The 13,441-nt window shown below is 42.4% G+C and overlaps 1 protein-coding gene across 5 annotated transcripts; it reads left to right on the top strand.

Moving 5' to 3' along the window:
* The first annotated feature begins 273 nt into the window (after positions 1-273).
* esrp1 (epithelial splicing regulatory protein 1) lies at positions 274-11,548 on the top strand. Of its 5 annotated transcripts, none has more exons than XM_079560900.1 (16): positions 274-559; positions 1,057-1,209; positions 1,288-1,404; positions 2,470-2,581; positions 4,087-4,230; positions 4,298-4,352; positions 4,434-4,544; positions 4,622-4,754; positions 4,833-4,875; positions 6,052-6,371; positions 6,902-7,126; positions 7,199-7,445; positions 8,167-8,341; positions 8,833-8,974; positions 9,459-9,575; positions 9,893-10,025. In XM_079560900.1, the coding sequence occupies exons 1-15, from the start codon at positions 428-430 to the stop codon at positions 9,552-9,554; spliced, it is 2,205 nt and encodes a 734-aa protein (XP_079417026.1). In that variant the 5' UTR covers positions 274-427; the 3' UTR covers positions 9,555-9,575; positions 9,893-10,025. The 5 variants fall into 5 exon arrangements, with proteins under 5 accessions (XP_079417026.1, XP_079417023.1, XP_079417025.1 ...); XM_079560897.1 differs by having other exon boundaries at positions 7,199-7,484; XM_079560899.1 differs by lacking the exon at positions 9,459-9,575 and having other exon boundaries at positions 7,199-7,433; positions 9,893-11,548.
* Positions 11,549-13,441: the final 1,893 nt, after the last annotated feature.

Genomic DNA, 13,441 nt, shown 5'->3' with positions numbered 1-13,441 from the left:
TTCAGAAAACTTTCTAAATAAATAATTGTTGAAAAAAAAAAAAAGTGCAATTCATAGGCCTGCATTTTCCACTCCCTTCCATAACCCACATCTTTTTAGACTATGCTTGACTTAGTTTACCTGATTTTTAAAACACCCCTACTTTTATACTGCCTGAGAGACACATTTCTCTCTACCTGAATGAGGGAGGGGCCAGGTAAGGTCACGTGGTCACACAGGTAATCGCTGTACAAAAACGGGAGACGTTCAGCCATTATTCCGCGATGGTGACGGAGGGAGGTTTCACGTTGATCTAACCACGGCGTGAAAAAGTCGAGTTCCCGAGTTTGCCTCTCCGATCAGGTGTCCCGGTGGAGGTGCTTATCAGCCTTCCCTGGCCTCATCGCTCTGTCCGCCCTCTGAGAAGAGTTGAAGCCTGTTTTTTCAGATGACGGCGCAGGTAGATTACCTGGTGGTGGTTTTCACTGCTACATCTGGCGCCAGCGGTGACTTGCTTGGATCCGATGAGAAGGAGCTTGTGCAACTTGTGTGGCAGCTTGTGGATGTCAAGAACAAAAAGGTAGGCCCATACCGCACGCTCTAAACTGTCTATTTTGCACGATTTAAATGTGTAGCACCATACACCAAGACCATATTAAATCATTTTTAGCTGTTTTATGAAACCTGTTAATAGAGGCCTAATAGTCTGGTGAAGATAACAAATCAACCACTTGCTGGACGACAACAATATGGTATAAAATTACTTCCTGAAATATAGTTTATTTATTGTTATTTCAATCTACATAGCTGTCCTATCCTTTGTATCAGTTAAGATAAACTTCCTAAAGGCTACTTTCTTATTGGATCATATCATATAAATAGGCAAAACTCCTTAAACACCCAATATTGCATTAAAGAAACCTTGTTATTGAAATATTATCACTCGAACCCTTGTTCAATACATGTCCTAGGTCAAAACCATTATCATGTCACTTTTCTCTGTAGTTGAGCTTGTTGACGACTTTCAGGGTGCTGTTTCAGGCTTGACATGTTTTGTTTTTTTGTCCTCCGAACCAGTTGGGCAAGGTGAATGAGCTGCTCATTAAGTCAGACCTTGACGACTCAGAGGAAAAGGAGGATGTGGAGGAGGAGGAGAGCGTGACAGAGGAGCGCAACTCTGGAGCAGACTGTGTTACTTCAGCCGAGAACTTAGAAGCGGCGCTAAATCTGGTTATTACATAATAATAGCACAATAGCAGCAGAACGATTGATTTCTGTTGTCTTTAACAAATATTTTGATGCTTGCAGTTTCATCTCCAACTCACGAATGAGGTGAACAGCGCGGGCACAGGCACGTCGGTCTGTTTGTGTGCGGACGGGCAGCTCCACATCCGTCAAGTGATTCATCCTGAGGCAGCGAGCAAGGTGAGCCGGCTGGGTGGGGACAAGCCTCGGAGCTGGGGTGGAGCGAACTGCTTCAAAACCACAAAGGAATATGTCAAATCAGCACTTCACTTGTGTATGCATTGAACAGCACTATGGAAAATGTACAAATCTAGGCTCAGAATCTTAAGGTTGTGAGTGACATAACTTGAACAGGTCAAAATGGTTCAAAGGGTTAGGGTTAGGGTTTTAAAAGTGACTGTGTCCACATTATTTCCCCATAGTATAAAAACAAGCTGGACAATAACAATTATTTTTTTTCTAAGCATTATTATTATGATATTCAAAAATGGCAACAAAAACAAAAAGTACAATTTTTGCTCTGAAAATGTATTGGGTAAAATTGTTCAAATAAGGCAAGGCAAGTCTATTTGTAGAGCACAATTCATACACAAGGCAATTCAAAGTGCTTCACAGTTGCATAAAATTACAAGAAAACCAATAAAATCAATAAAAACATCCGCATAAAATGTATCAATTACAGTAAAAGGCGAGAGTGCAGATAAAATACTTTCAGTCATATGCATGGGCAAAAAGAACAGTTGAATAAGAATGACCTGTGCCAGTTTAATTTCAGCAAACTTTTCTGAGAAACACAGCTTTTCCTGAAATAAATCACATTAATATGTTTATTTTGACATATTTTATTGTTAAAAGTTCCACCTGCACCATTTTGATAATAACTTTTTTATTTGTCGATTACTGGTATGGTACCATATAAAGTGCCAGAAAAAGCAGAAGAAAATATATGTTTATTGGTATGGCTGTTCACACATTATGGTAATGAGACGACTTTATGCCAATATCTCTACAATGACAAAACTATACCAAAAAGTTTGCTTCATTGTCAACCCTCAATACAGTGCAGCACTTCTCCCCTGCAGCTATTCACTTAAGAGTCCTTCGCATTTACTCTGTGTTTAGCACTGAGGCTCCGCGTGACCTCAGAGAAGTGCAAACAACAGTAAAACAATGACTGTTTACATGCCTCAACTGTTGATTTAACACACGTCCGTTAATTTCATTTTTTTTTTTCTTAACTTTCAGAGCATCCTGGTGCCAGACTGTTTCTACTCTTTCTATGACACCCGTAAAGAGTTCAAAACACATTTTCCTGCCTCGGACCTCAAGGCTTTGAACGTGCACATCATGGCTGAATGTATCCTTTCTACTGCTGGAGTCTCCCACCATGAGGGCAGCTTTGACAATACCTAACTATAGGAATGGGGAGTTCTATAGGAATGGTTGTCTGTTAGCTGCCAAGAGAGAGTCATCTTGATCGAACTTGATACATGAGTGAGATGTTCCACTCAGAATAGAAGAATTTGATTTAGCAATTTAGAGAGCTACTGGTGGCTCCAAAAATACAGGTTTGAGCCCTCTGAACTATAACAATGTAATTTTCTATTGTTGAACATTTGTAATAATTTGCCTTCTTTTTTGATAAGCATTCAGGCCACACGTTTATCAGGAGGTTATGAGCCACGGGTGTTGGCTGTAGGTTGAGAGGTTTTGAAATGCAAATAAGCACACAATGAAAGCACCTTACTTAGAGCTCCCTGAAAGAGGGCATGTTTAGCCAACAGAAACGCCCCACACGCCCATTCAACCAGGAACTGTTCTCCTCCCGAGTTTATTTTGTGTAACAGGTTGCACTGAACTCACAACGTGTTAAATTCGATGTCGTAATTTCAGATGGAGGGCAGTGGCCAGGATAAACCTTCACTGTTTTTGAGGGAAATATACAAGAACAGTGGCTACGGAGAGTAATTACAGAGTAATTAGAGAGTAATTCTTTACCCCCAACTTAATCTAAAAGCTTCTCGACTGGAGCTTACAGCCTATAGCCTGCCAAATTGAAAGCTAAGACCTACAAAACTCATCTAAGCTTCTTCCTGGTTTTTGTTATGATGTTTTAGTCATTTTTGTTGAGTTTTTATCATATTTACCGCCTTTGCTCTGCTCAATCCCGTCAGACCTTGGAAGCTAAGCAGGGAACACCAGGAAGCCTAGCGAATGTAATGCGTGAGTGAGTGAGTGGTGGTGGTCGGAGGGGCCGATGGCGCAGACTGGATGCCTCACTTCGGTCAGTCTACCCCAGAGCAGCTGTGGCTACAATAGTAATTTACCACCAACGAGTATGGAGTGAATTAATAGTGCAATGTTGAGTGTCCAGAAAAGCGCTATATAAAACCAATGCATTATTATTAATATTTTTATTTTCATTGTATTGTGTCACATTTTTAATCACATTTTTGTAGCTTTTTTGCCACATTTTAGCCACATTTTGGTCATGTTTTCATTGCTTTTTTGATACATTTCTGTCACGTTTTCATCACAGTTTTGTTGCTTTTTTGCCACTTTTTTGTCATGCTTTGATTGTGCTTTTTGTCACTGTGATCAAGCCACACAAATGTGCCTGAAATATGTCAAAAAAGCAACAAAAACATGATGAAAACACAAACATAAAGGACGAAACCGTGACAATCATAAGGGAGAGGAGGAAGAAGCTAGTTTTGTATGTCTTAGCTTTCAAATGAGGCGTTACACAATGCTCAACTGAAGATAATGCACTTGGTAAAGGCGAGGGTTAAGAGGTTAAACCAGGCCAAAGCATCTGCAACGTTATAGTTTGTTTCGTTTTCTTTAATGAGGTTGTTTCAGCTCTCGGCGTACCCTGCGACGTGCCTGCCATGTGGGACCCCTCAGTGACGTTGGACCCAGCAACTACACTGCCCGCTGAAGTAGCAGTTCAACAAGTCCAGACTATGGCCAGCATTGTTCTCGCCCTGCTTTCTGAACCATTTTGTGAGTATTTATTATGAGTTTCTGCCTTATTGTTCCTAGTGCTGAATGTCTCTGTTTGTCATCACAGGCCACACGTTTTCCAATCCTGAAAAAGTACATGATAAATTTGAAAGTGGCACTTGGTAAGTAAGCGGTGTAACATTTCTTGATGTATGCTTCATTTCAGTTACTCACAGCATCTTTGTGTATGTCTTCCTATGCAGCAGTAAAATGGAGAAAGTTTCTGACAACACAGTAATCCGCGCCCGAGGGTTGCCCTGGCAGTCGTCTGACCAGGACATCGCACGATTTTTTAGAGGCCTTAACATCGCCAAGTATGTTTTGTTCTTCAAAACTTTGTACGTCAATTGTTTCCGCCAGCCAGACATAATAACATTGTGGTTTTGCACAGGGGAGGAGCTGCCTTGTGTCTTAACGCCCAGGGTAGAAGAAATGGAGAAGCGCTTGTTCGTTTTGTCAGTGAAGAACACAGGGACTTAGCACTGCAGAGGCACAAGCACCACATGGGCAACAGATACATAGAGGTAACCTGTCTCAACTCACCGTGACATACAGCACCTGTACCTTTCAGTGTGATTATTACTAAACAAAATTGATGACAGGTTTACAAAGCAACGGGAGATGACTTCTTGAAGATAGCTGGAGGTGAGCGTTTTGCAGCACATATGTATTTTAACATATACCTAATGTTTTGTAATTTTGTAGCGTTAACACTGATATTTGTTTAATATTTTGGTTTATTATTCTGTAGGAATGTTTCAGGGTTCATTGGTATAATATTCTATTTACTTAAAGAGACTAGGTGCAAGTTGGTCTTTTTATGCTCACTACTGCCACCTCAGGTCTTATGCGTAACTGCAGGTTCTGTATTAAGCTCTTGCATGACGGCATTTCGGACCTGAAGTAACCTTTTGAGTGACAGTGCAGTCTTAGAGGACGTTGTGGTGAATAGGGATGAAAATACTTAGTTTTAACATGGTTAAACTCTGTATATGCCCTTTAAAGCCGTGCTACGAAACAATCCTCAGAACACGTCCATCTTTACTGTGAGTGAGTTCACTTCACCTCAGACCTGACTAGTAACTTTGTGAGCGGGACGTCATCAGCTGGGTTTTATAGAGATGTTGCTTTGAACTCAGGTAGCCAAAACATAAGGTTTAAAAACCTTAGATCCTCTTTCAATGCTTTATTTTGATAACACACTGCAGAACTAGCTCTACCCGTGTCTAGCTGATCATGTTTGATATCGCATTCATGTTTATTTATCCTTGGACCCGAACCACTCTTACCTTCAGCTGTGTTTACTTCAAAGTTAGCTTAGTCCACATTCTCGGGCCGCACCATCAGCTACGTAACAATGTTCAGCTTATTCCCATGACAACGGGCTTCCAGCGATCAGAGCGCTGTCAATACGCACGCGCTTACTTTCCTCGTGTTATGTGATGTCATTTCTCTCTCTCTCTCGTGGTTAAATACAGTGAGTCTGTTACGTGAGAACTCCTTTTTCAGCCGGGCCAGGAGCGACTAGTTACGGTAGTTCGGCCCAAAGTGCTGTGGTTGGATTCCCACTTGTTCAACAGTCCCAATCTCAGATCGAGAGCTCCTTTAGGTCGACCTAACCAGAGCAAGTGTGAAAGATACAAATTAGTTGATCTTGTGACGCGGCAACATACCTGTAAACCCTGGAATGTTCCACAGTGTGGCTTTAAACATGACTGTAAATACGACTATATACTAGTACTATTATTACTATTATTGACTAAACACATCTCTCCGACAACTTTGTTTCACTTCAGTCTATTTGTTGTGTCTGTGTTTCAGGGACCTCCAGTGAAGTAGCAATATTTTTGTCCCGGGACGATCAGATTATAGTGAGGATGCGAGGCCTTCCGTTCACAGCGACGCACGAGCAGGTGCTGGCATTCTTCTCTCCCACGGATGGCCTGAAGGAGACCTGTCCTGTGAGCGGAGGGAGAGACGGGATCCTGTTTGTCCGGTACCCTGATGGACGCCCCACCGGTGACGCCTTTGTGTTGTTTGCCTGCGAAGAGCATGCCCAGAGCGCTCTGAAAAAACACAAGGAGATCCTGGGGAGGAGATACATCGAGCTGTTCAAGAGCACTGCAGCAGAAGTCCAGCAGGTACAGCTGCGCCCTCACTCACTGTGTATACGTACCTTTGACTTATACATATCTGTGTTTCTTTTCTTAATCTGGAGTCAAGACCTTTGGAATATTTTACCATTGCAGCTGTAGACATAAGTGTGTGAATGCATTTATTTGCTTTTCCTCTTGGTCATATTTTCCTCCTTCTTCACTTGAAGTCAAGGGCAGCTCTGTTGCTTGGCTTAGTTTCTGCACGTGTGTAAAATCTATTACTTTTATCTCTCCTGAGGTAAATGCTTTAGGCTGAAATATCTTATCTCTGACATAGTTACAAGCAACTCTCTGCGTTTATGAGTGACACTACAGCAAGGTAAATAAAGATCTCTACAGCAATGCAAACAGCTGTGTCCTGTTGGCTGTGAGCCAGCTCCTGTTGCATCATAACTAATGCTACATTTGGGATTTTCTCTATTTGTCTGTTCTGCACTGTTGTCATAAGGTCTTTTGGAAATTTTAAATATTAATTACTAGAATTATGTCTTAGCTTTTACCTGCCTGTTTTTCAGGTGCTAAACCGGTATTCTTCTGCACCGTTGATCCCAGTGGCCCCTGCTCCACTGGTGTCAGTGCTGCCTGCGATGCCTCTCCTGCCCCCTCCTGGCACCATGAGGGACTGTCTGAGACTCAGGGGTTTGCCTTACACAGCGAGTATTGACGACATCCTCTCTTTCCTGGGCGAGTTTTTACATGACATCAGGCCCCATGGCGTCCACATGGTTCTGAACCAGCAGGTATGAGCATGCATGAACACGGTCTTCTAAAATGGGACCCATCAGTAACTTAATTAATAACGTTTACTGTAGGGCCGGCCCTCAGGGGACTGCTTCATCCAGATGACATCCGCAGAGCGTGCACTCATGGCCGCTCAGCGGCTGCACAAACAGGTGATGAGTAGCCAGCGCGGGGTGCACAGTCGCTACGTGGAAGTGTTCCCCTGCAGCGCGGAGGAGATGGGCCTGGTGTTGATGGGCGGCTCGCTGTCACACACACATACACAAACACAGAGGAGCCGTGGGACAGGGCTCAGCCCGCCGCCATGTAAGTCCAGACGTAAGTGCTGCTGGGAGCTGGGGTGCTTCGGTCTGCAGGGTAGGTGGGTCTCTGCCATCGGGGCAGTGCTGGGTCTTCCTTAAACTAGAACTTTGGACAACTATGGTCTAAACCAATTCATTTAGTGTGTGTTCATTGTAAATCACTGGTCATGTTGCATGCCTTTTGAAACTGTTCATTCTTGGAACAATCTGATAGAAATCTGTAGATGAAGCATGTTCACCTGTGCTGTGATGCTTAATTTTATTTAAAGATTCAGATCTGAGTGGGTTGGAAAACTGTAAGCTAACAGCTTCCCCCAATGAGACTGAAAACGGCTTACAACTCTCCAGTCTTATCAGATTGTAATGGTGGTTGTGGGATTGACACACCTTAGGCCCGTCCCCTGTCTTTATCCAATCAGGGGAGCTGTGAAAAGGTGGGCATAGCTCTGCTGCGTAGAAAAGCTTCAGTGTTTGTAATATCATTGTAACAGAATGTTGTACGTTTGTTGAAATGTAAAACACTCTTGTGTCTGCTTATTTACTTGTCCTACATCATGATTTAATGGGCTCATTATACTCTATTACGTATAAATATTCAAAGCATAGTTTCCTCCCTAATTATGTATATGTTTTAATTGCATGTTTGCACGTTTTCTTCCTTTGAACCCAATCATAAAGATAATCCTACACAAGTGTCTGAATTAGCTTCTAAAAGTTAGCATTTATTTATGTTCCAGGCTTGTCTCCTCCTTCGTACCCTTTTGCCACTGCTCCTCCGGTTCTCACAGCTGAGGCGGCAGCAGCTCTGTACCCGCCCTTTGGTCAAGTGCTCCTGGCCCCTCGGCCCATGACCCCCGCTTACTACCCTGCCTCTGCTCAGCTCTACATGAACTACACTGCCTACTACCCCAGGTAAGACGCAGCCTCACTCAGACACATGTTCTTCTTTGTAAGTAAAGTGAAATCATTCAGTATATTTAGGTCACAATTACGTCTGCACAATAGTCTTATTTCTGGGACAAGGGTAGTTAATGACTGAACTCTGTGGTATCAGAAACCTGGGTAAACAGTGCTGACCTTTCTCTGACCAACAAAACAGGTCTCATTGCACCAACGCCCATCATTGCACCAACACTTACCAAGTTTTTCTGCAAATTTAAACACATTTGAATCGAAATTGCAAGTCTCAATTAGCAGGTAATATAATTTCCTCTGCGATTAACTAAATATTCAGACTCGTATGGTGTCTTTTTCTCTACAAACTTGTACTGAAATGCCTGAGATCCTTGTGTTGTTTTGTATTTCAGTATCTTTCAAATGTTTATGTGTTTAGTCTATTTATAAAACACAGTATGATACAAAATCAGTTTTATTTTCTGTAACTCCATGTATGTCTCCTTCAGTCCCCCTGGTTCACCCACCACCTTTGGCTTCTTCCCCTCCCCCTCGGCATTGACCTCTCCAGGGGGGTTGATGCGCATGCCAGGCCTGCCCTACACAAGTAATGGAGTCAAAGACATTATGAATGCAGTGCAGGGATACCAGGTAAGGGCCTCTCATTTGTTTCGATCTATATAGATAGACTCGTTTCTCTGCGTAGGTCACAAAGCAGCTCTGCAGTGCAGCTTTTTATTCAAATCTTGTTCAGTGGGTGTGTTGTGTGAGGCATCCACTGTGTTTGCCCAGAGGCTATCAAACTCGTTGGTCCTGTCTCCTCTCCCTGTTCTGTCACACGCAGCCTGCTCAGACTTGACTCTGAAGAGCTCAGGCGTTAAGAGTGAGAGTGAAGAATTACTCCTTTGTAATAAAGTGGTTCTTGACCGATCTTACAGAGATTCATGTGGTTGTATGTGGTGCATCTAAGAGATTCATTGCAAAGAGTCATTTTTGGTGTTGCACTTATTCCCAAAGTCGTGCAGTCCCATGTCATGGTGCATTCATTTTTTAAATAATAATAACATTTAAAAGTTGAGCATCAGTATCTGTTTCAGTCACTTAGCCCCTGTTTTGTTGCTTGCTCACACTACAGTATGCAGCTGAAGAGGCTCTGGTGCATGCACCTGTGCATGCGCAGGATCCATCCAGGACACTTCTTACGCAGCCCAAAGAATGGGTGTGTATCTAAGGTGTCTGAGGCAGGTGGCAGGTAAGGATTGGCTAATGGGACAAACAGTAGATGGAGATTGTAGCATGCACTGGGTCTTGACTGGTCGTTTCAGAAGGCACTTCATGACTCTATATTCAACATAATGAAACAACAAGCCAGTCCTTACATCTTGGTGTCATTTGGATGTTTTGTTGGGAACTTTTTCTTCCACAGTGAATGAAGGAAAGTGACCGCTGGGATCTGGGTGTTTTGAGTATTTGGTGGTTTGGGGCCAATCAGACTGTTGGTTTTCGGGTGATGGGTCTCATTGTGCTGGCTTAAGGGAACGCTTGTGACAGCATTTCTGTATCCTGCAGAATCCAGGAGAGGTTTCGGTTCTGAGCAGCAGTCTGATTGGACAGTCCAACGGAGGAGATGCCCCTGTGATGTCCCTCCCCCTGGTGAACAAGCCCTCGGGGCAGTTCTTGGACCTGGCCCTGCTGTAAGGACATTCTAAGCGCACATAAAGGTCATGTGGCACTCCTGTTTGTCAAAGACTATTATGTATTTTAGTTTTTTAAATAGTCCTTAGAGATTTATTTATATGTTAAAATTATAACTATATTTTATACCAAATCACTATGGCCTGCCTTAGCCAAATAGCAATTGTCTTTTACTGCACAATGTGTATTAAAAAGCTTTTATAGATTTTTTTTTACCATGTTATATTTGCTGAAACTAGGTAAGAATAATCTTGTAGCATCCGAGCTAACCATTTTCAGTGAACCAAAGTATACTGTACGTGTGCGAGTCTGTGATGAAAGAATGAGCACTAGGTGTAGTGAGCGTGTTGTAGGTTTTCATATGAAATAGATGTTTGTTTTATACAGATTTTATACATGTGATTGTATTAAAAAAGCTTTAGTGCATGAAGTTAGCAACCTCTAAGATGTTTACATGATGCCAAACACAATGCACTGCTAATCAAAACTATATGATGAACTCTTTTAGCAGTATCCTCTTATGTTACACTGTGAGTTTATCCCAGCGTTGGTAATATTGTATTGTATGGCCTCATTGTGCCCCGTTTCCTGAACCTTTGCAGCCAAATTACTGTCAATGTTCAGGGCTTGACATTAACCTCTTTGCTCAGCGGTGAATGTACTCACCAATTAGTTTTCACTAGATTGGAATCCACAGCTGCTAATCCTCCTGTAGATCCCTCTGACTTCATGAACATGCAGATCTGGAGAAGGTTTCTGACAGGTTTCCCCTGCGGCCTTGACACATGGGTCAAAGGACACATTTCCCTGTGGTGGTCACAAAATGAACCTCACGTGAACCTTATTTGTCGAGCTACCTGTAGTGTTAGCGCCAAGCCCTGTGCATGTGCTGTGTGTTGCCAATGTCGCTTTGTCTCTTTATTATTACGGGGCCAAACCCAAAACAGAGGACGACCCCAGTTCCCTGTAACATAACCTCAGAGTTACATTCTTCAAATCAGCTCATGTCACCAGACACCAGAGAGGAGCCAGCGGTGGTTTCATGAACTGTGCAACTCAAACGGGACAGCAAAGCTCAGTTCTTTGTACTTTGCTTTCCTCCTTCACGCCGTCTGCGCTCACCACAGGATGGACAGATAACAAGAGAGAGAGAGAGAGAGAGAGAGAGGGGGAGTGGAAGAAAGACATGTTTTACTGGACTAAGTGTTAAGTGGGTTCAGGAAAATTTCAAACCTCATTAAATTATTTCTAGTCTAGTGTTTTTTTATAAGAATAATCAAATTGTTTTGGAAAAAAAAAACGCTAAAATTTCATAGTTACAAGTTTTCAGATCCGACACATCTGCTTCAACATTCACAAACAAAACAGTCTTAGTGTAGATGTTTTTTCAGAATATAAAGGATGAGGAGGAAAAGCACAATGAAGGACAGAAAACTGCTCATATGAATTTACAGGGAACTTTTTCAGCTTTCATTTCTTTGTGTTGCACGACTAAAACCCATCTGCTCAGGATGTCCTGTAAACAATAAACGTGAGATGTCAACTTTACTGGTGTGTGCTTTGTATTTGTTAAGGCTACAATACAACAGCAGAGCTGGACATAACTCGATACGCTCTAGTTGTGTGTAGTGTAGTTGTATGTATTATTTTTTATTCACAGTGCAGAGGAAAAGAAAATGTAAGAATCACATGTTCAACACATATTTGCTGAGGTAACTCTCTGCAAACCTGTTCTGAACCAAGCAGGTTTTATATGATAGGACAAAATAATTGCAGCCCTTTGCAAATGGTGACAATTCAAATTACAACTTACATTAGTGCAACCAAGTGGGAAATCTATCACTGCCCACAGCTCTGAGACACTTGAAGCTTCTGCCTGTTTGTCGCTCAGACACATCTGAGAGGAGAGCACTATTCACTGAGCTGACGATGGAAGAATGGGCTGCAGGAAGGGGAAGAGAGAGGGAAGACAAAGCCATAGACCCCTTCAGGCCCGGTGTGGCATTGTGTAACGTAATATTCAGCACCCCACCCAAACTGATCCCTTTAAACATACACCTATTATCTCATCCAAACCTGTAGAGCAACACTAGTGACAAAGCAGCGGTAATACTTCACTGATGGTATCAGGATCATTTGATTTTGAATTGATGTTAAAGGTCACAGTGTTGGTTCTTCTGGATCTGAGCGCTGCCTTTGATACAGTCGACCACACTATTCTTTTAACTCGTTTAAAACACATCGGCCTCTCCGGTGCTGTACACAAATGGTTTACTTCCTACCTCACAGACAGGACGTTCATGGTGAGTGTGGATACTTGCTCCTCTAAGGTGCATGGAAATACATGTGGTGTGCCCCAGGGTTCAATTTTAGGCCCAGTGCTTTTTAATCTGTATATGCTCCCACTTGGTGATGTCATCAGGAGACACGGGGTCAATTTTCACAGTTATGCTGATGATACACAGTTATACATCTCCATGTCTCCAGATGACACCAGGCCAATAGATTAGACTTTTAACTGCATTTTAGATATCAAATTCTGGATGGCAGAAAACTTTCTCCAGCTTAACCAGGACAAAACTGAAGTTTTAGTCATCGGCCCTGAGGCCCAGAGACAGAGCCTTTTACCCAAACTACAGTCACTGTCTATTAATCCTTCCTCACAGGTGAAGAACCTGGGTGTGATCTTTGAGCTGGCGTTTATTCCACACATTAAGAAAATCACAAAGATAGGTTTTTACCATCTAAAGAACATAGCCAGAGTCCGCCCCCATTCTTTTAATGGTTTTGAAATGTCTTAATGGTCTTGGTCCTTCTTATCTTTCAGAACTGCTTTTACCTTACGAACCTTCACGGCCCCTTCGCTCCTCCGGCAGGGGTCTCCTAGTTATTCCTAAAGTCAACAAAAAGACTCATGGTGAGGCGTCTTTCCAATATTACGGCCCTCGCCTCTGGAACGACCTGCCGGAGGAGCTCAGGGCTGCAGAGAACGTTCATGTTTTTAAGACCCACCTTTTTAGCTTAGCCTTTAACTGACTAATCTATTTATTTAATCCTAATATATAAAATGTATATATATGGGAGGTTGTTCCAGGCGCATTGTTTTAAATGTTGTAATCTGTAAAGCACTTTGTGATACCTTTCGGTATGAAAAGCGCTTTATAAATAAAGTTTGGTTGATTGATTGAATATTAGAATCAGACTTTTTTCAACAGCCTAATTAATTGGGACACTGTTGTTACAGGTTATTACGTAGCATTTGTAGTAATAATTAAGCTCTAATACTAGATCATAGAGAACAGCTAGACAACAAAAAGCAAACACCAAATGTCATTCTTTGAAGTATTGGAAGTAGTGGTTTTTAGGTCAGGACACAAAAGTAGGTCACAGGGCCATCTTCAGTGAGTCGTGGGTTTGTTCCAG

The sequence above is a fragment of the Gobius niger genome (genome assembly GCF_951799975.1).
Source record: "Gobius niger genome assembly, chromosome: 8".
NCBI lineage: Eukaryota > Metazoa > Chordata > Actinopteri > Gobiiformes > Gobiidae > Gobius > Gobius niger.
This window is presented reverse-complemented; position numbering and strand designations above follow the sequence as displayed.

Bases quoted from the DNA above. Each gene is read 5' to 3' on its own strand.
- esrp1 (XM_079560896.1), top strand. From the start codon at position 428: ATGACGGCGCAGGTAGATTACCTGGTGGTGGTTTTCACTGCTACATCT. The intron at 4,231-4,297 runs GTGAGTATTTAT...TTGTCATCACAG, and splicing joins CCTGCTTTCTGAACCATTTT to GCCACACGTTTTCCAATCCT. The intron at 4,876-6,051 runs GTGAGCGTTTTG...TCTGTGTTTCAG, and splicing joins CTTCTTGAAGATAGCTGGAG to GGACCTCCAGTGAAGTAGCA.